A 21902-nucleotide genomic window follows, 5' to 3' on the forward strand; every position below is an offset into this window, starting at 1 on the left:
AAATGTTCATCAACATAGAAAGAGGCATAGAAGGGAAATTAACAAGAGGAACTAAGAAAATTAAAGCAAATCAACAAGAAAAAGTAAAGGAAACTAAATCAAAACAAGTAATTAAACCTAAGTCTAAGAGAAGACTAAACTAAGAATCCTAATTTCTAGAGAGAAGATGGAGCTTCTCTCTCTAGAACTAACCTAAGGCATGATCCTAACCTAATCTAATTGCTCCCTCCTTGTCCAATCTTGAATTTTGCATCAAATAGCTTCAGAAATGAGTTGGACTTGGGCCTGGAAGGCTTAAAAATCGCCCCCAGCATCTTCACTTTAATGAGGTCACATGACCAACATCACGCGTGCGGTCGCTGGCAAATTCCCTCCTCACGCATACGCGTGGGTAACGCGTGTGCATGGCCTTGAATCCACCAAATTCTCATTTCTTCATGAATTCTCCACTTTGCATGTTTTCCTCTTCATTCCTTGAATTTAATCCTTACCTTATAAACCTGAGATCACTTAACATATCAAGGCATCGAATGGAATTAAAGTGAATTAAATTTAGCAATTTTAAAGCCTAAAAAGTATGTTTTCACTCTTAACCATAATTTAGGAGAAGTTCACAAAACCATGCTATTTCATTGAATAAATATGAGATAAGTTGATAAAATCTCATAAATTCAGCACAAGATAAACCACAAAATTGGGGTTTATCAAACCTCCCCATACTTAAACTAAGCATGTCCTCATGCTAAATCAAGAAAGGCAAGAAATGGGGTACGAACATTTATTCAATGTAAGTAAACTATATGCACATATCTACATGCATGCAACTAAATGCAAAATGCTTCTACCTACTTGATTAAAAGTAAATCAATCTCCCAGAACATATATGAACATGTAGGGCTATCATAGTATGATGAATCATGAATTCCACCAATTCAAATATCAAAATGAAGCATAAACAAACTTGTAAGAAGAAAGCTCGTGAAAGTCGGGAACAAGGAATTAAGCATCGAACTCTCACTAGAAGTGTATCCGCTCTAGTCGCTCAAGTGTATAGGGCTGATTCACTCAAATCTCTTCTAATCATACTTTTCAAGATTTTTTTTTCATCTAACAATCAACAATTGTTCAATGCATGCATACATTTACCATGAGGACTTATTCATAGGTTGTAATGGGGCTAGGGTCAAGGTAAGGATATATATGGCCAAGTGAGCTTGAAATTTGAATCCTTGATTAACCTAAGCTCTCACCTAACACATATAACAACCTACACAATTCTAACACAATACCTAGCTGCCCATTTTCTACTTCCTTACACACTCATGCATTCTTTCCAACTCACATCCCATATGCATTGATTATTATTGAACTTTCTTTTGGGGCATTTTTGTCCCCTTTTTATTGCTTTCTTTTTCTTTCTTTTTCTATATTTTTTTTCTTTTTATTTGTCACTTTTTTTACACTAAAGTATATACAAATATATCAATGCATATGATTTTACATATTTAATGCATGACTATATACCCAATTCCCAAAATCTTCAACAAAAATACAAAACACACTTTTATCTCACCCAATGTTCCCAACTTTCCTCCCACTTAAATGATACACACTCTCACTAGCCTAAGCTAATCAAAGATCCAAATTAGGATATTTATTGTTTTCTGCTTTAAGGCTAGTAATGTGCTAAAATTAAGAACAAAAAGGGATTAACACAGGCTCAAAATTGGCTAATAAAGGTGGATAAAAGGATAAGGCCATTTGGGTAAGTGAGCTATTTGAAATGAGGGCCTCAATCATATAAATGCATTCATACACGAAATAATGGACATAAACAATCAAACAAATCAAAGATTGCAATCATAGAGAGAGAATAATACACACAAGAATGGAAAATAGTGGTTATATGATGTAACCACACAATTAGGCTCAAAACTCACATGCTTATGTGTTCTTAGCTCAAAAACCATGTTCCAAAATTGATTCCTTCGAGCAAGTTCAACACAAAAAATTTTTTATTCAAATTGGTAGGGTGCCCTAAGACAGTTTTCTTGGAAAAGAAATCATCACTTCAACCAAGTAGTTCTAACATAAAAATGGGTAGAATATGTACAAATTCTAACTATCATGCAATCTATCATGCGATGCAATGACTAACTAACAAAGAAGGTTAAGAATTAGTGTTGGAAAGGGAAATAGTTACCCATGGAGGTCGGTCTCCACCTCCCACACTTAAAGATTTCACTGTCCTCGGTGCATGCAAAGAAGAGCAAGGTGGATGGGTTGCTACAACTGATGAGCTCCTTCAAAACGTTGTGCGGAGGGACTTGCTTGTTGCCCCCATTTAGAAGCTTTTCCTTTTCCCTCTTGGTGGCCGGCCTAAAAAGAGAGAAAAAGGAAGAAGAATAAGCCCACAAGCAAAGATATCAAAGCAAATAGAATATAGGTGGGGCTAATGCCAAATAAGAGTGAAGTTCTCAACTACATGGTAGCTACAACATGTAAGCGAGAAAGCAATATAAGCGAATGGCATGTCAATTAACACTTGATGCAAGAGTAAAGTCAAAGCGTAAGTAAATGACATGAAGAGAGCACTCGGGAGTATCAAGTTCAAATAGGAAAGAGTGGGTCATGAAAGACAATATGAGTTCATATCAATGCACAAAGGATGTAAGACTCATCGAAGTTTAAGCATTGACCTAAAAATTTCATCACCCAACAATATCAAACAAGTCACAAAGCACCAAAATGAACCACGAAATTCTCAACAGTTGAGTAGAAAAATTCAACACCAATATTAAAATAACAAACTTACACAAGAAAAGAAGAACAATCTACAAAAATAACATTAAAATGCAGTGAATGAAAGTATGCAAATGCAATAAACAAAAGAAAATGAAATATGAGAAAAATAAGAAGCAAAAATTTAAAAAGAGGGAGAAGAAGAAAGAGAGAAAAGTAAGTAAGAAATGATGAGAAAGGTGAGAGAAGGGATAGAAAGGGAAGAAGAGAAATGGGAGAAGGGAAGAGAGAAGAAGAAGAAAGAAAGAAGGAGAGAAGAGAGAAAAAAAACAGGGGAGCTTAGGACGCGGAGGTGACGCGCAGGCGTGGACCACGCATGCGCGCGAAAAGCAGAAGGGGCAAGTGACGCGTAAGCGTCCCCCACGGGTACGCGTGAGATGCAGAAAAGAGAGGGGACGCGTCAGCTGCGCGTACGCATGGGGCTAAATCGTGCTTTTCGCACAAAAGTAGCACAACTCCAGCACAACTCTCTAGTTTTTGTACCAGGAGTTCCAACATAAGCCTATGACATGTGCACGTCGTCCATGCTCACGCGTGGGTGTGCGAAAAAGACCAGTGACGCATACAGGTCACCTACACGCACGCATGGGTTGCATTGTGCTCCTGGCACCCCACCCGCACAGTTCCATCACAACTCTCTGGTTTTTGTACCAGGAGTTGCGGCAATGAATTCGATGCATACGCGTCATCCACGCTTACGCGTGAAACGCCCAAATTTTTTTTAAAGAAGCCCAAAATTTATAACCTCCCTCACTCTTTCTTCAAAATTAAACACTCTCCTAACCTATAAACACTCTATACTAACCGAAATTCAAATCTAACTAAAAATCTTTTAGTTTTTGAAAAAAAATTTCAAAGGCAATGCAAACAAAACTTGCACTTCAAGCAAAAAGCAATTCAAAAACAACTATTCTAATCAAAACATGAATCTAATAAGCAACCTAGCAATCAAAGCAAGATATGCAAAAGTATGAAAAGGAGAAAACTACCTAACAATGACAACTCAATTCATTCATTGATTATATATACAAGAGAATGGAAAGAGTTTACCATGGTGGGGTGTCTCCCACCTAACACTTTTATTTATTGTCCTTAAGTTGGACATTTGGGGAGCTCCTTGTCATGGTGGCTTGTGCTTGTACTCTTCCTTGAACTTCCACCAATGCTTGGATTTCAAGTAAGCTCCAAATTTCAAAATCAATAGTACCAAGCTTTGATGAAGTTCCACATAAGCTAAGGGCTCCCAAAGTTGATCTTCACATATTCCTGGATCCCAAATCTTATTTCTACACCCATCTTCAAGTTGATCAAGACAATTCCATTTGGGTGGCAAGTGATCCGAATTCTCAAGTAAACACCAAAGCATCTTCCTAGACCCATTAAATTGAGAACTATACCAACCATTGCACTTAGACTTTGAGTTTCCAACCATAAGGAACCTTGATTGGCATTTCCACCCATTAACCAATTCTCTCTTGCTCTTAACTCCACAAAGAGCTCTAAGTTGCTCATCCGTCTCAAGCAAACCATATTCAAGCGGGAAAGTAAAGCTTAAGGATAAAAGTTTTACCCACTTGAATGTTGCATTGGATGGTGACTTAGGAAGGGATTTCTCCAATAGTCTTGCAAGTTCCACTCCCTTATGCTCTTCTTTGATTACCTTCACCTCTTGACAAGCTTCCTCAATTTCAATTCCTTGTTCACCAACTTCTTCTATACATCCCTCATTGCTCAAGCCATGTGTCGGAGGTTGTGCACGGTCCTCCTTGTCATCAATTTCATAACACAATGGGGGAAGTTCTTCAATTTCAAAAGACACATTGGTTGGTGTGGAATCATCTTCAATGGTGGAGCTTGCTTGCTCAAATTCTTCCAATCTTTCATCATCCATAATATGCTTAGGAGGTTGTACATTCCTCCTCAACATTAATTTCAAGCTCAATGGAAGAAGGCTCAACAACTTCCACAAAATCATCAACAACATTACTTGGTGTGGAAGTGTTCTCAAGCTTGGAATCCACCTCTTGTTTAACTTCACCTAGGTCTTCAACCACTTCTTCTTCTTCAATAATTTCCATCCCTTCCACTTGTTGTGCAACACACTCCATCTCCTTGTCCTCATGTTGGAATTCTAAAATCTCCTTCATGCTCCACTCTTCGGTTGATTTCTCACATTCATCCGTGGAGATGCTTTGTCTACGGTATGAATCCCATGAGTCCAAGTTGGCTTTAATTTTGGCAAAGTTAGCCTCGATAGCTTCGTTCGTCTTTTGGGCTTCCTCTTGCTCATTTTGACGGATGATTGCTTGAAGCCGATTCATTGCTTCCTTGAAACGATCCCTTGGCTCTTGTTTCACTTGACTAACATAAGTAGGATCATGTTGCTCTTGGACCAATGGATATGAATATTCTTTCATGGAGGGTTGTGGTGAAAAGAGGAATTTATTATGTGGTTGGAAATTCTCATACATGGGAGGTGGTTCATCTTGATAATGGCATGGAGGTGGTGGTTCTTGAGGGTAATGGTGGTGGAATTGGAATGGTTCTATGTATGGTTCATATCGCTCACAAGGTGGTTGGTATGGTGGATATAGATTGGGATCATATGGAGGTGTTTGGTGGTATGAGGCTTGCAAGTATGATGGTTGAGGGCTATATTGAGGAGAGGGTTCATAAGCACATGGTGGTGGTGGTTGATAACCACAAGGAGGTCCACCATAGCTATTGGATTGGTATGTATCATGGTATGGTTCTTGCTCATAATACATTTGGGAAGGTTGTTGCCAAGAAGGTTTATCAAATTCTTGAGGCTCCTCCCATCTTTGATTGTTCCATCCTTGATGCATGACTCATTGTAGTCCCATTTCCTACGACATAGTTGTAAATACCCTCATAGCCAAAAGGGTGAGAATTCATAGTGGCAAATAAAAACAAAAGCTAACAAAAATAAGCAACAAAGTCCTAAACCTAACAAAAACTAACAAACAAGCAAAAGGCAAACATATTCACAATATTCACATATTCACAATAGCCAATAATATAACACCATTGCAATTCTCCAGCAACAGCGCCAAAACTTGGTGGGAGAATTATTGTCGGTCTAGAATTTCTCAATAGAAAAAGAGTTTCGTTGTAAGCATAGTTCCAAACCAACTAATAATTCTCCATCAAAGTTTTAATATTGGTTGTCACAAGTCCAACCCAATAAAAATAATCGAGAGTATTAGTCCTGGATCGTTCTCCCTAGGAATCACAATCGAATGCTCAATTATTGGTTATGAGTTTCACGAGTTGGGTTGATAAAGAAACAAGAATTTAAATGACAATAAAAGTAAAGAAAACAACTAAGGAAAGCAATTACTAAAAAGAGGCATTCATGGCAAGGATTAAGAATCAAGGTTTTCTATCATAGTCATTAATCATGATACAATAATTAACAAGAGCTAATCCTATTTCTTCATCTCCAACATAGGAAGAAGGTATAATGTTATCTTCATATTGAGAGAAAGTCAAATAAGACTAGTTAATCTCAATCCAAAAGTCCTAATCAACTTACTAATTGAATTAGCAAGAGATTAGAGTCAATGAAAATAATATTAACTAACAACTCTAGATCACCAACATAAGTTGGGTATTAATGACTCAAGATTGCCTAATTCATCTTTCCAAGCCAAGAATGCACAAAATCTATTCTAACATCCAACCAAGCATTTTGTCAAATACTTGGAAGGCATAAAAAGAAAGCATGGTAAATTGCAAGAAATAGTAAATTCTACAACTACCCAATGCAAGAAAATAACACTAACAACTCAAATAAACAACAATAAACAAAGAAACATTAAATTGCATAAAAAAAAAATCTAAATCCAACAAAAATTCATCAACATAGAAAGAGGCATAAAAGGAAAATTAACAAGAGGAACTAAGAAAATTAAAGCAAATCAATAAGGAAAAGTAAAGGAAACTAAATCAAAACAAGTAATTAAACCTAAATCTAAGAGAAGACTAAACTAAGAATCTTAATTTCTAGAGAGAAGATGGAGCTTCTCTCTCTAGAACTAACCTAAGGCATGGTCCTAACCTAATCTAATTGCTCTCCCCTTGTCCAATCTTGAATTCTGTATCAAATAGATTCAGAAATGAGTTGGACTTGGGCCTGGAAGGCTCAGAAATCGCCCCCAGCATCTTCACTTTAATAAGGTCACGTGACGAACGTCACGCGTGCGCGTCGCTGGCAAATTCCCTCCTCACGCGTACGCGTGGGTGACGCGTGCGCGTGACCTTGAATCCACCAAATCCCCATTTCTTCATGAATTCTCCATTTTGCATGCTTTCCTCTTCATTCCTTCAATTCAATCCTTGCCTTCTAAATCTGAGATCACTTAACAAACATATCAAGGCATCGAATGGAATTAAAGTTAATTAAATTTAGCAATTTTAAAGCATAAAAAGCATGTTTTCACTCTTAAGCATAATTTTTAGGAGAAATTCACAAAACCATGCTATTTTATTGAATAAATGTGAGATAAGTTGATAAAATTCCCTAAATTCAACACAAGATAAACCACAAAATTGGGGTTTATCAGTCGTCATCATTAAGGAATTTCGGTGCATTCTGAATTTGAACTATTATACGTATAAGAAGAAGACGACGATGATGACAATAATGATAACAATAACGATGATGATAATGACGATGGAGGAAAACGAGGAGAAGAAATTCAAATGCAAAAAGAAGGAGGAGGAGAAGATGGTGGTGGTAGTGACGCCAACGATTACTATGATAATGAAGAGAAAGATAAAAGAAAAAAAGGAAGAAGAAGAAAAAATAAATAGCAGTAACAGAATAAAAAAGAAGAAGAAAAAGAAGATGATAATGATGATGATACAACAACAATATGAACGAAGAAGAGCACATGTGTAAATATAAAATTCTTGATAACAATTTAGTTAGACTTAGTTAAATATTTTATTTGATTGTAGAATTTTTTCATTTAAAAAATATTAAAAACATGTTTTTCTTAAAACATTTTCAGTAAAAATATTTTTAATACTGAACTAAACATATTTTTTAATTTCTTTTTAATAAAATGAAAATGGGCAAACTAACCAAACCCTAATCCTTTAGAGGGGGTCTTATAGAAGAAAAAAGCTTTGTAACATGTCTTCGGCTTATGTTTAACTTTTTCATTTTTGACCGGATGATGTTGAGCATTAATAATTTGTTGTTTTAAACAAGCGGTACTTTTTTGTATCCTCGTGTGTGTGTATTTATTTTTATTTTATTTTTCATTTGTTTAGTCAAATTCGAAAATCCCAATAAAGATTGTTAGGGTCTTAGGGAAACGAAAAATGAGGGTAAGACAAAATATTCTTCACATTAATAAGCAGAGGGAAAGTGATTTTGGGATTCGGAACAGAGTAAGCTTTGTCATGGCTAAATTAAATATTATGAATAATTTTAAAATTTCTAATAAATATCACAAAAACATATTTTACCGTTATTGCCCTGTTGGTGCAGCATAAGAAGAAATGTCTTGTTGATTAAATCAAAGAAAATGTTTAAGCACTAAGAGAAAAACTATAAAACATTACGATTACATGAATGAATAAGAGAATTTATTTATTTAACCATGAGAAGGGAAGTTCAAGCTTTTAAAGCATGTGAACCCTCCATCCACAACAAGGTTATGGCCCGATATATACTTTGCATCATCAGATGCCAAGAACAACGCAGCCCGGGCCACATCAATGTCCTCACACTTTGAGCCCTTTAACTCACCAAGCCCACCCACAATTTGCCTTACTTCTTCTTCACTTAAATGATGAAAAAATTTGCCAATTTGGGCCAAGGACATTGGTGTTGCAATTGGGGCTGGGGAAATGCAATTTACTCTCACCCCAAACTTGCAAAGCTCACTTGCCACCGACTTCACTACCCCAGGTATTGTAAACTTTGATATTGTGTACGGATGAGGCCCAAGCCCACCCAAAAGCCCACTTATGCTTGATGTGCATAAAATGGCCCCTGATGACACTGGTGCCATCACACGTGCCGCATGCTTTATACCCGCAACCATGCCCCATACATTGGTTTTCATGACCCTATCAAAATCATCAAGATCCAAATCTATTATGCTTGGTGGGATTGATGGGCCTGTTATGCCAGCATTGTTGAACATTATGTCAAGTTTGCCATAGTTGGTCATGGCAACGTTTACAGCTTCTTTTATTTGGGCCTCAATGGTGACGTCACACTCCACAAATTGGGCTAATGGGCCCATTTCCTTTGCTATTTGTGGGCCCAGATTGGTGTCCTTGTCAGCAATGATTACTTGGGCCCCATGCTGCACAAATTCATGGGCTGTGGCCTTGCCAAGTCCACTTGCGGCCCCGGTTATGATTGCCACTTTTCCTTCAAGCCTGAATTTTATTTTTATTTTTATTTTTTGTGAACCAAAAATGCAATGAAGTCATTGTCAATCATAGTGAGTGTTCAAAGGAAGAGATATTATATTTAAATACATAAGAGGAATATTATTTGTACTACCTTTTTATTTTTCTTAAATGCATATTTTTGCTATTTCGTTTTAAGAGGAGAGAAAAAAAAAATACAATGAAAGCACTGTATATTTAAAATGGAATGTGTGCACTTTAAAACGTGTGAAACTAAAAATAACATTTCTCAACAACAAAAGTAGAATGTTTATTAATTCCCGACACACTTTTATAGTGAATAATAATAATAATCTGAGTCTTAAAGCGAAGTCCACATCAAAATTCAATAATAATAATAATAATAATAATAATAATAATAATAATAATAATAGAGCAGATGTTAGCATAAAGTATAACTTACAAAAATAATCGTCTAGAATATATTTAGTCAGGTATATTAAATAAGGTGAAAATTCTTATAGATAACTTTGATGTGTAAACCAAGTAACCAACCTAGAAAATTCAATATTTTGTTTACCATGCATGTTTATACCGATTATTGTATTCAATTGTTTATTAATTAAAATAATTATTTTCTAGCTAAAAAATTTTTAGTTTGAATTTTAAAAATTATAGAATATATTTTTTTGAGAATTATATCTGATAAAAAAATTTATAAAAAAGTTGTGCGTCTAATTCTTTTTCATATATCCATATATAAGTATGGATAATTAAATATATTTTAAAAAAAATTATCTTGAAAAAAAAAGAAAGCATAGCAAAGAATAAAGTGGTGGAACTCAAAACCTTAAAGTAGTAAGTTAATGGGTTTCTCATCTTATAAACTCTTCACTCTTTTTTGTTTTCTTTGACGTGGGACTAATTTCATACACTCTTTACACTTACAACATTAACGTAAAGTTCAAGCTAAAAAGTGATAAAATAAAATTTTAATCATAATAAAATTAAAATAGTGAGATTTATATAAGATAAAAATAATAAATTCAGAAATAATTAAAATATTATTTATTATTTTAGTAATTTTTTTATTTACATTATTTTTAATTTTTTATTTAACTAATATCTATTTTAAAGATATATATTAAGATTACAAATTAAAAAAAAATTATTAAAAATATAAAAAAATTAGCATATTTATTTATATTTATTAAAAAATTTATAAATTTTCACTAATAATAATAATCTTACCAAAATCTTTTTTATTTTTTTCAACTGGAAAATACAAAAGCATATCACTCAATGACTCATCAATCATGATGGCATATCCATCAAATAAATAATATAATTCCGATCCATCAGCTTTTATCTTAAACGTCTAAATCAAAAAGCATATTTTCTTTTTCGCAAAGTTAGAGGATGATGTCGTGGACCAACTTTTTCTTCCAACAAGATTTGATTAAGTGGAAGTGGAAGACCTTTAGACGTGTTTTTTGCTTCCAAACTTTCATTTACAACAAAATATTTGACTTTTTACGTCCTTTTCTTTTTTTTTTTTTTTAAATAATTTATACATAATGATAAAGAAAGTTATCGCTCTTGATCTATTCTAATTTCTAAACGATTCAAATCCATTACCACCATCATACAAATTATGATTCTGAATGTGTTTACCAAAGCAGAAAACGACATTAGATATATGAAGGTTTTTTTAACTAAGATGTATTCTCTATTTCTTTTCCTTTCATAAGTGAAGGACAGAAGGATATATTACTTTAATTTTTTTAACAATAATGTGAAATTAGTCAAAGTGTCTAATACTTTAATTTGGCCCTTCAATATTAAGCTTCTCATATTTGAGTTTTGGAATGAGAAAAATCATCGTTAACACTTTAACAAACTTAGAGCTTTTTTAAAAATTATTTAACATGAAAAAAGATTTTTTTTTTAAAAAAAAATTCATTTTTATTTAAAACTGAATTCTATAATTTAGAATGACTATAATATATTAATAGAATAGTATTTAAATTTAAAGAGTATATGAATGGATTTAGAAATTAAATCTCTTTTAATCTGATTTACAAATAAAAAAAAATGAGAATTGAATTTTTAAAAAAAATTTAAATAATTTATTCTTAGTTGTTTCAAAATAAAAAAAAAAATCAATTATGGAGTAAATTCTAATTACTAGTCTTCCAAACAAGTTTTTAGTACTTTTACCGATACCTCTAGAATGAAATGGATTAATTATGTTTCTAAGGATAAGATTTGATGAGCAGATGATTTGTGTTCTCATTTTCATTATTTTACGTTTTTGTAATTTATGAAGAAGAAAATAGAAAACAAAATTTGTTTTTACTATTTATATTTTTTTCAAAAAATACTAATACAACAACAACAACAATAAAGCCTTGTCCCACTAAGTGGGGTCGGCTACATGAATCAAACGACGTCATTATGCTCTGTCATGTATCATGTCTACAGAGAGACCGTTTACATGTAGGTCTCGTTTGACCACCTCATGGATGGTCTTCTTAGGTCTTCCTCTGCTTTTCGCCATTTGTCCATCTTCCATCTCATCCACCTTCATAACTGGATGTTCTATCGGTCTTCTTCTCACATGTCCAAACCACTTGAGACGCGATTCAACCATCTTTTCCACAATGGGTGCTACTCCAACTCTCTCCCTTATATCTTCATTCCTTATTTTATCCAATCGCGTATGGCCACTCATCCATCTCAACATCTTTATCTCTGCCACACTCAGCTTATGTTCGTGCTCCCCTTTAACCGCCCAACACTCCGTACCATACAGCATAGCCGGTCTTATAGCGGTGCGATAGAATTTACCTTTAAGTTTTAAAGGTACTTTTTTGTCGCATATAAAACCAGATGCACTCCGCCATTTTGACCAATCTGCTTGAATCCTATGATTTACAATTTTACATCCTGTTCAATCTCTCCATTATCCTGTATGATGCACCCAATATACTTAAAACTTTTAACTTTTCGTAGGGTGTTTTCTCCAATCTTCACCTCTATATTGGGGTTTTCCCTTCTCAGACTGAACTTACATTCCATATATTCCGTCTTGCTACGGCTTATGCGCAGACCATACACTTCTAGAGCTTCTCTCCATAACTCCAACTTCTTATTTAGGTCTTCCCTTGACTCCCCCATAAGGACGATATCATCAGCAAAAAGCATGCACCATGGCACAGGCTCTTGGATGTGCTCTGTGAGTACTTCCAAGACTAATGTGAAAAGGTATGGACTTAAGGATGATCCCTGGTGTAATCCTATACCAATAGGGAATTTTTCTGTCACACCACCTTGAGTCTCCACACTAGTTGTGGCCCCATCATACATGTCTTTAATTGCCCGAATATATGCGATCCTTACTCTCCTCTTTTCTAAAACCTTCCATAAGACCTCCCTTGGTACCCTATCATACGCTTTTTCCAAATCAATAAACACCATATGTAGATCCCTTTTATTACTACGATACCTCTCCATCATCCTTCTTAATAGGTATATCGCTTCAGTGGTAGATCTTCCTGGCATAAATCCAAATTGGTTCTTTGTTACTTGTGTCTCTTTTCTCAACCTCCGTTCTATCACCATTTCCCATAACTTCATAGTATGACTCATAAGCTTAATCCCTCTATAGTTTCTGCAACTTTGTATATCCCCCTTATTCTTGTAGATAGGTACCAAGGTGTTCTTTCTCCACTCATCAGGCATCTTCTTTGACCTTAAAATCTCATTAAAAAGCTTGGTTAACCAGTTGATGCCTTTTTCTCCAAGACCCTTCCAAACCTCAATCGGGATATTATCAGGTCCTACTGCCCTGCCATTTTTCATCTGCTTTAGAGCCTCTTTTACTTCGAAGTCTCGAATCCTTCGATAATAGTCAAAGTTTTGATCTTCTTCCCTTGTGCATAATCGACCAAGGCTCGGAAGAGTCTTCTGTCCCTCATTAAATAACTCGTAAAAGTAGCTCTTCCACCTTTCATTAATCTTCTCCTCTTGAGCCAACACCTCTCCATCCTTATCCTTTATGCACTTAACTTGATCCAAATCTCTCGTTCTTCTTTCCCGGCTCTTTGCGATTCTATATATACCTTTTTCTCCTTCTTTCGTGCCCAAATACTGGTAGAGACCCTCATATGCTCTTGTTCTTACTTCACTTACAGCCACTTTTGTCTCTTTCTTAGCCGCCTTATATTTTTCCCAATTATCTGCATTGCGGCATAAAGACCACTCTTTAAAGCATTCCCTTTTTATCTTTATCTTTTCTTGTATACTCGCATTCCACCACCAGGACTCCTTATCTCTTGGTCCTATTCCTTTAGATTCACCAAAACTTTCTTTTGTTGTTCTTCTAATAACTTCTGTCATCTCCCTCCACATCTCTTCCGCGCTTCCATTCCCATCCCACTTTGCCTCTTCTCCTACCCGTCTTAGGAAGCTTCTTTGTTCCTCACCTTTCATCCGCCACCACCTCGTCCTTGGGTTCTTCGTATGATGTCTTTTCCTCAACTTTTGCTCAACGCGAAAATCCATAACGAGCACCCTATGTTGTCTTGTCAAACTCTCTCCCGGGATAATTTTACAGTTAATGCAAAATTTCCGGTCGACTCTCCTCAACAAGAAGAAGTCGATTTAAGAGCTTGTCATGTCACTCTTATAGGTTATAAGATGTTCGTCTCTCTTTTTAAAACATGTATTTGCGATAAGAAGATCAAAGGTTGAAGAAAAGTCCAAAATAATTTTACCCTCGGCATTGATCACCCCGAAACCATGGCCTCCGTGAATACTCCCATATCCAGTTACTTCAAAAATATTTAAAATAAAAATCCAAATTAGACGACTTATTGTCTTGATAACTGATTTACTTTACATCATCAGTGTAATTCTGATTCTCCTTAATATTGTAGTATAACTCAAGTACATATGAAGTAGTGACACTAGATACAAAATACATGAACACATGAATTTTGATCCATTGTAAGCTCATACAAAATATAAAGTATATTTTAAATAAATTAAAATAATATCTTAATATTTCATTGATATATATTATAAAATAAAATAAAATAAAATTTTAAGTGTTTTTAGTATCTTTTTAATTATATAAAATAATTTTGTTGTATAAATAATAATATATATTATTTTTAAGTTTATTTTAAGAATATAAATTAAGAATAAAGTTAAACATATTGATACGTAATAGTATTTAAATGTGTATAAATATGTCTAAAAAAATATTATTTAATTTTTATTAAGACAAATTGGATAAAAAAAAACACTCATAGCAAATGAATTTCGAATAAATATTATATCTAAAATGTATTTGATACACGGATACAATAATTTCGAAAAGCATCCGCATTTTTTAGTCTAACTAATATACAAAAAGGGTTTGGGATTTGTTTTTACATAAGTATACATTTGTATTTTGTATTATTATGCTTCATGTTTAGTTGGAGAGAATCTACAAGAATGAGTTATTAAGTAAGTAACACGTTTTGAAAAAGAATTAATTGGACAATTAGATGAGAGGAGAGCTGTTTGTGTTTGGTAGATGAGCAGCACGAGAACATGCAAATTGGAGGCAGCAAATAGCACAATTTGATGCATGTGCTTCACGCAAATTCTGTTTCCCATTCTTTAAATAAATTTCTATGTCGCTATATATTAACTTCATCAATTCAAGTCACAATATTAAACTGCACTAAACTATATGTATGAATTCTTCAACGGCTTTTGCTTTTCGCATTGTCAACGCTACTGAATAATAGTAAACAATATGAATTAATTAAAATAAAAATTTAGTTAATATATATGTGTTTTTAAAATATATGTTAAAACTATTAATTAATTTTTTTTACAAAAAATAACATGCAAAATTTAATTCTTAATGTATTTATTATATATTTTATAAAAGTAAAAATTTAAATTTTTTTACTAATAGTAATATTACACATGTTAACAAAATCTTTAAGGTAGTGTTTGTTTTGAGATATTGGGATGGAGACTGAAAGACTGTGATTCAGTATCATGTTTGTTAGCGCGGAGATTGGTACTAAAATTTTCAATCTCTGTCTCTAAAATTTTAATATTTCAATACCTTTAAAAAGTGGAGACACAGGCGACTGAAATTTTTGGAGATAGAGACTAAAACTTTAATAATATTTTTTACTTAAAATATCCCATTTCAATTAATTAATTCTAACTTTATCCTTTGTGTAAATTAAATTAGAGTTTCGTTCTTATTTTAATCTTTGTCTTCCACATTACACCAAATACAATACCGAGACTTATTTCAATCTCTATCTTTCAATATCTGTCTCTCTGTGTTTGTCTTTCTTTCAAACGCTACCTAAAATAATGATGATAGATTTTCCATGTTGGTTTTACAGTATTTTAGTTAACGGAATATTTGATAACAAAAAAATATTTCGGTCAAAACTTATTACTTTTAGTTTTTTTTAATATATGTTGTAATAAATAAATATTAAATAAATAAAACAAGTTTAAACTGTATAGACTGAAATTTTTTTTAGTATTACCGTTTAGTTTAATAATTATTACTGAATTTAGCTAACATGGTATGTTTATTATTAGTAAAAGATGTTAAATATTTTTATTTAATAAATATAGAATAAATATATTAAAAATTTAAATTTTTTATTTTTATAATCTTAATATGTGTTTTTAGATCACAAAATAGATAAACCCATTATTATATTGTCTTAACAATTGCAATATTCAAAGAAGTAGATAGAAGGGAAATGGCAAGAAGTCAAGAACTACTTCTCTACCAAAAATTAGTTTTTTTTTTTTTCTCCTGTGCAAACGTATTGCTAAAATCAGAAACAAGTTATTTTATCCATTAGTAATTAAAAAAAATATTATTTAATTTGAAATCCGAAAATAAAGTTTTATGAGATATATACTGAATAAAATAATCTAAAAATTTTAAAAATTTTAAACAGAATTGGCGTGAGACAAAGCTAAGAACACTGCTTAGACGCTCAAGACAAGAAAAACATTTTCTTACATGTAACTATGCATAAGAGATTTTTTTTTTTTTTTTAAATTGAAAACTGACTCAAGTTTCATACATATGTATAATTCAACTTTAAATCAGCCAAGGGAGCCTATAAATTAAAGTTTGGTTGTATTCCTATAATTCATTTTTTCCCTTTACGAAAACTTTGGAAAATTGCACTCATTAAATGAAGAATTGGACTATAGCTAAATATATACAACATCACTAACGAAGAAGTTTTCAAAAAAATGAATTAATAAGTTTGAGGAAAACCATATAATAATAAAGACCCTTAATGAGACTCACCTTCTTTCACCAACCGTTGCATAGAATCTGCTGCCTTCTTGATTCAAACCATTGCTAAGGGTAGCGAGCTTCAACTTCCTTAAGAAAATTTTTAAAAAATATATAAAATTAAATGAGGATTAATATACTAATAATGGAAAAGAAATTAAACTTCATGAATTCTAGAATGAAAAAGAAAAGAAAACGTTGACCAACAAATTAAAATTAAGGTTCAAAATGGACATGCTTTGGAATGAAACATTATTGAAGTTGAGTGAAGAAGTAATAATAACCTTGCTAATAATAATGTTCTGAACATGTTTGCGTTGAAGATCTGAAGAAGAAAATAAAGATGAGTTGACCTTTTAACAGATCTCAGGTTTGAAAGCAGAGAGAATGAAATGAAAGGGTTGATGAGTGTATTTATGGAAGGATGAGAAATATATACTTGTCTTCAAAATGATTCTTCCTCTGATGCGCTATAAACAGATTTGTTATGGTACTCTTCTTTCTATTACATTATAATATTTTACTATTTTTTTTAATCAATTAATGACTTAGCATTTTCTTTTTAATTTTTTTATTTTTAAAATATTTAATTTTAATTAATGAGATATATGTCAATTTCTTAGTCGTACACGCCGTAAATGTATTGATATGTTGTAATTATACAGAGTATTCTAATAGGAGAAATTTTTGAAGATCAATAATTTTAATAATTTTTATTATTATTTAATTAACATAAATATTAAATTATTTTTAATAAATAAATTTTATTAATTTATATGTGTAAATTTTGAAAAATATAAATATAAATGATGTTAATTTATGTGTATAAATTTTAATAAATATAGATACAAACTATATAATTTTTGTATGTAAAATTTAATAAATATAAATAAAAATTATTATTAATAAAAAATAATAGTATTTATTCGTCATATTATATTACTCTAAAACAATGTAGATTAATTTCTTTTTTTCTTTTTAGGTATATATATATATATTCACGGATAGAACAAACCAACAAATAAATCATTGTCAACATGTCTTTAACTGTTTTTGACAATATTCTTTCAGAGGTATTATCATATTAACGATAAAATTAATCAAATTAAGTTGGTCAAGGAATTAATTTTAGTTCACACATCGAAAATTTGAATCTCACATTATATATACAACAATTTATTAATTAACGATAAATTAATTTTATCTTTTTAATTAGAGAATACTGTGAAAAATAAAAAAATATTTGATAGAGTAGTGATTGAGCTGAAACTGAATCAGTTGCTAAGTTAGTTAAGCCAAGCTGACTCAGCAGAATTAGTTGCAAGTGCAAGCTGTCATTAGGCTCAGCTTATATAGCTAGCTGAATGTGTGTTAGTTGTGTTGTTGCAATTAGAATCCAAGTTCCATTTTACCAAAATCAGAACAGAAAGCTTCTCTCTCTCTCTCTTCAATTTCTCCTCTTCTTCGATCTTTGCTCTCTCTTGCTTTTCATTCAACACTGAAACTGATACCTTTCATGGTATCAGAGCTAGGATTATTCAATCACCATGGAGATAAACACAGAAACGGCTGAAGCTCAGGTTCAGCGTCAACCTAATTTCATGTCCTCACCGATCTCGATGAAGCTTGATGACGACAACTTTCTCCAATGGAAAGATCAAGCGGAATCGACAATCGAAGGTCATGATCTGTTAGCTCACATCACAGGAGAAGGTATTCCAACTCAGTTCACAGCTTCAAAAGAGAAGAATCCAGAATTTGCAAGATGGAAGCGACAAGATGCTCTGCTCAAATCCTGGCTGTTGGCGTCGATGACAAAACCCTTCACTACTCGTATGGTTGGCTGCTTGTACACATACCAGGTATGGAGCAGGTTAGAGGATCATTTTGCATCACAAATTCGAGCAAGAATTCTGCAATTAAAGAACAAATTGAGTAGCATTAAAATTGGAAGCTCTGCCAGTAGCTATGTGTTAGAAATTAAAGAAACAATAGATACATTAGCCTCAGTTGGAGAACCAGTAAGGGAAAGTGATCATGTTAGTGCCATACTCAATGGCTTAACAGAGGAATATGGACCGTTGATTACAGCTGTAGTCTCAAGATCATCTAGGGTTTCTGTAGGAGAGCTAGAGTCTTTGCTTCTTGCACATGAAAGTATGATAGAAAGATTCCGGAGGACAGATCTGTCAATCCAAGCAAATGTAGCTCAATACTCAAACAATTATGGAGGTCGAGGGCATCTCAGAGGTGATTTTAGAGGACAAGGTGGAAGGACGATGAGAGGCAATTTTTCTGGCAATGAAGGAAGAACTTATGGAAGGTCTGATGGAGGATTCTATGATAATGATAGAAGATTTGCCAGTGGTGGCCAAAATGACAGACGATATGATGGTGGAGGTAACAGACCAGTTTGTCAACTATGTGATAAGGTTGGACATACAGCTCGCAGATGCTGGTTCAGGTATGATTCGTCTTATGGGAATGAAAGCCAGAGTTCAAGAGAGGGTTATGAGCGTACAGAAGTTAGGCCACAGCCACAAGCTCACTTGAGTGCTCTAGAAACACCATCCACCAGCTATGATCAAAATTGGTATCCGGACAGTGGTGCAACACACCATATGACACCAAACCCTCAAAATGTGATGAGCAGTAAAGGCTATGAAGGATCAGAACAAGTAATTGTGGGAAACGGAACAGGTTTGCAAATCACCTCTATTGGAAATTCCATTTTTAAAACTGATTTGAGTTCTAGGAAGTTCTTGTTGCAAAAATTGTTACATGTGCCTGAAATAACCAAAAATCTTTTGAGTGTGTATCAATTCTGCTGTGATAACAATGTGCTTTTTGAGTTTGATGCTCATGGTTGTTGTGTCAAATCACAGGAAACCAAAGAGTTGATTCTACAGGGTGAAGTTGATAAAGGGATGTATAAATTTGTCAAGTTCTTTCCTTCAATAAGTCCAGCTGCTTACAACTCCACCATGTCCACAACTGAGCAATTTCTCTTGTGGCATGCAAGGTTGGGGCATGCAGCAAACAAAGTAGTTAGTACAGTCTTGAAAAATTGCAATTTGTCATTTGTTGAGAATAAAGAGCCTTGTACAGCCTGTAGCATAGGCAAGTCACACCGATTACCATTTCCAAGTTCAAGTACAGTGTATCAATCTCCTTTAGAATTGGTGTATTCAGACATATGGGGCCCTGCTCCTATGCCAGATTTGAATGGAAATTTCTATTTTGTCAATTTTATCGATGCTTTTTCTAAATTCACTTGGCTTTATCTAATTAGAGCACGGTCACAACTCAAATCAGTTTTCTTTAATTTCCAAAAGATGGTTGAATTACAATTTGGCACAAAAATTAAATTGTTTCAATCTGACAATGCTGCTGAGTATGTTAGCTTATCAAAGGAGCTTCAATCACAAGGGATCAGACACAGATTTTCATGCCCTCACATCCATCAACAAAATGGAACTGCAGAGCGCAAACACAGGCATGTAGTAGAGATGGGAATGACACTCATGGCCTGTTCTGGAGTGCCAATGAAATACTGGGGTGATGCTTTTCTCACTGCAGCTCAACTCATCAATGTTCTACCAACACCAACCTTAGGAAACATATCTCCAACAGAGAAGCTTCTTGGTAAGAAACCAGACTACAGCTGTCTACGGGTATTTGGCTGCCTCTGCTTCCCTCACTTGCGACCGTTCAATCGTCACAAGCTTGAATTTCGATCAGCACCCTGTGTGTTCTTGGGGTATGGTACTGCTCACAAAGGGTACAAATGCCTTACACCAGAAGGAAAAGTGGTGATCACACGAAATGTGGTGTTCAATGAAGTGCAGTTTCCCTTCAAAACTGGAAAACACCTCGTGAATGACACTGATGAGCAGAACAAGTCTGAGACAATGCCATCCATTCCATTGATTCCCAGCCCTCACTTACCTCCACAAACTCAAACCACTCACTCCTCACCAAGACCCCTGCCTCCATCACATGTCACAAGTCACTCAGAAGCCTTTCAACACTCTTCTCAACCCTGCTCTCAAGCTTCTGTCACCTGCCACTCACCTTCAGCTTCATCCCCAGCCTCAATTCCTCCCACTGCATCTTCACTTCTCATCCCTCAGAGAGCGCCCTCAGCCACACCTATCCCAGTCCCAATCTCAAATCTAGAAACTGTTCTTCCAAGTTGTGAACCTGTGCCTAGTACTCAAAACATACACCCTATGATCACCCGAAGCAAAACTGGCAGTCTTCGACCAAAGGTTTATCATGCTGCAGTAGAGCCACGGTCAGTGCGAGAGGCAATGGTTGATCCGAAATGGAAAGAAGCCATGGACAATGAGTATCAAGCCCTGCTTAAGAACAAGACATGGCAGCTTGTACCTTTACCAGAGAACCGAGAAGCTATTGGCAGCAAGTGGGTCTTTAGAGTTAAGTACAACTCTGATGGCACACTACAGAAGTACAAGGCCAGGCTGGTCGCTCAAGGCTTCTCTCAAAGGCCTGGGTTTGATTTCACAGAGACCTATAGTCCGGTAGTCAAAGCAACTTCAATCAGGGTAGTCTTGACACTTGCCTTGGCAAACAATTGGTCAATTAGACAATTGGATGTCAACAATGCATTTTTGCATGGAGAGTTACTTGAAGATGTGTATATGCGACAGCCACAGGGCTATGTGCAGGGTGATGGGAAGCTGGTATGCAAACTTACCAAGGCGTTGTATGGCCTGAAACAGGCTCCGAGGGCCTGGTATCATAAGCTGTCTACAGCTCTGCATCAACTTGGATTCACTGCCACAGCCTCTGATGTTTCAGTCTTCACAAAATTTGATACCAATGCTACCACCTTTGTGCTTGTGTATGTAGATGATGTGATCATCACTGGAAGCTCAACAAGTGCTATAACGGCTGTAGTGAACCAGTTGAATTGCAAGTTTGCACTCAAGGATATGGGGGATCTTCATTATTTTCTAGGCATTCAGGTTAGCAAGACTAAAGGTGGTGGATTACTACTCAGCCAAGAAAAATACGTTAATGATTTACTAGAAAAGGCAGGTATGACAAACTGCAAGCCTTGTAAAACACCTCTCCCATCATCACTGAAAATATCTCAGTTTGGTGGTGACAGGTTTAATGAGCCAGCACTTTATCGTTCAGTGGTAGGAAGTCTTCAGTATCTGACCGTTACAAGACCAGAGCTCGCCTATGCTGTAAGCAAACTCTCACAGTTCATGCAAGACCCGTTGGAATCGCATTGGAAAATGGTTAAAAGAATCCTCAGGTATGCAAGTGGAACAATCAAATATGGGCTACATCTCCGTAAGAATGACGTGTTGAACATCAC

At 34.4% G+C, this 21902-nt stretch overlaps 1 protein-coding gene across 1 annotated transcript; it reads right to left on the minus strand.

Annotated features, from left to right (window-relative positions):
- Positions 1 to 8327: 8327 nt before the first annotated feature.
- On the minus strand, positions 8328 to 17001 carry LOC112755019 (secoisolariciresinol dehydrogenase). Its single transcript, XM_025802883.3, has 3 exons — positions 16834 to 17001; positions 16562 to 16639; positions 8328 to 9225 (listed from the first exon to the last, which is right to left on the minus strand). Exons 1-3 carry the CDS (start codon positions 16857 to 16859, stop codon positions 8430 to 8432), a joined length of 900 nt encoding a protein of 299 aa, XP_025658668.1. The 5' UTR covers positions 16860 to 17001; the 3' UTR covers positions 8328 to 8429.
- Between the last annotated feature and the right edge of the window lie 4901 nt (positions 17002 to 21902).

This window comes from Arachis hypogaea, chromosome 16 (genome assembly GCF_003086295.3).
Source record: "Arachis hypogaea cultivar Tifrunner chromosome 16, arahy.Tifrunner.gnm2.J5K5, whole genome shotgun sequence".
NCBI lineage: Eukaryota > Viridiplantae > Streptophyta > Magnoliopsida > Fabales > Fabaceae > Arachis > Arachis hypogaea.

Bases quoted from the DNA above. Each gene is read 5' to 3' on its own strand.
- LOC112755019 (XM_025802883.3), bottom strand. From the start codon at position 16,859: ATGTTCAGAACATTATTATTAGCAAG. The intron at 16,640-16,833 runs GTTATTATTACT...AATTTTCTTAAG, and splicing joins AGAACATTATTATTAGCAAG to GAAGTTGAAGCTCGCTACCC. The intron at 9,226-16,561 runs GTGAGTCTCATT...AATAAAATTCAG, and splicing joins GCAACGGTTGGTGAAAGAAG to GCTTGAAGGAAAAGTGGCAA.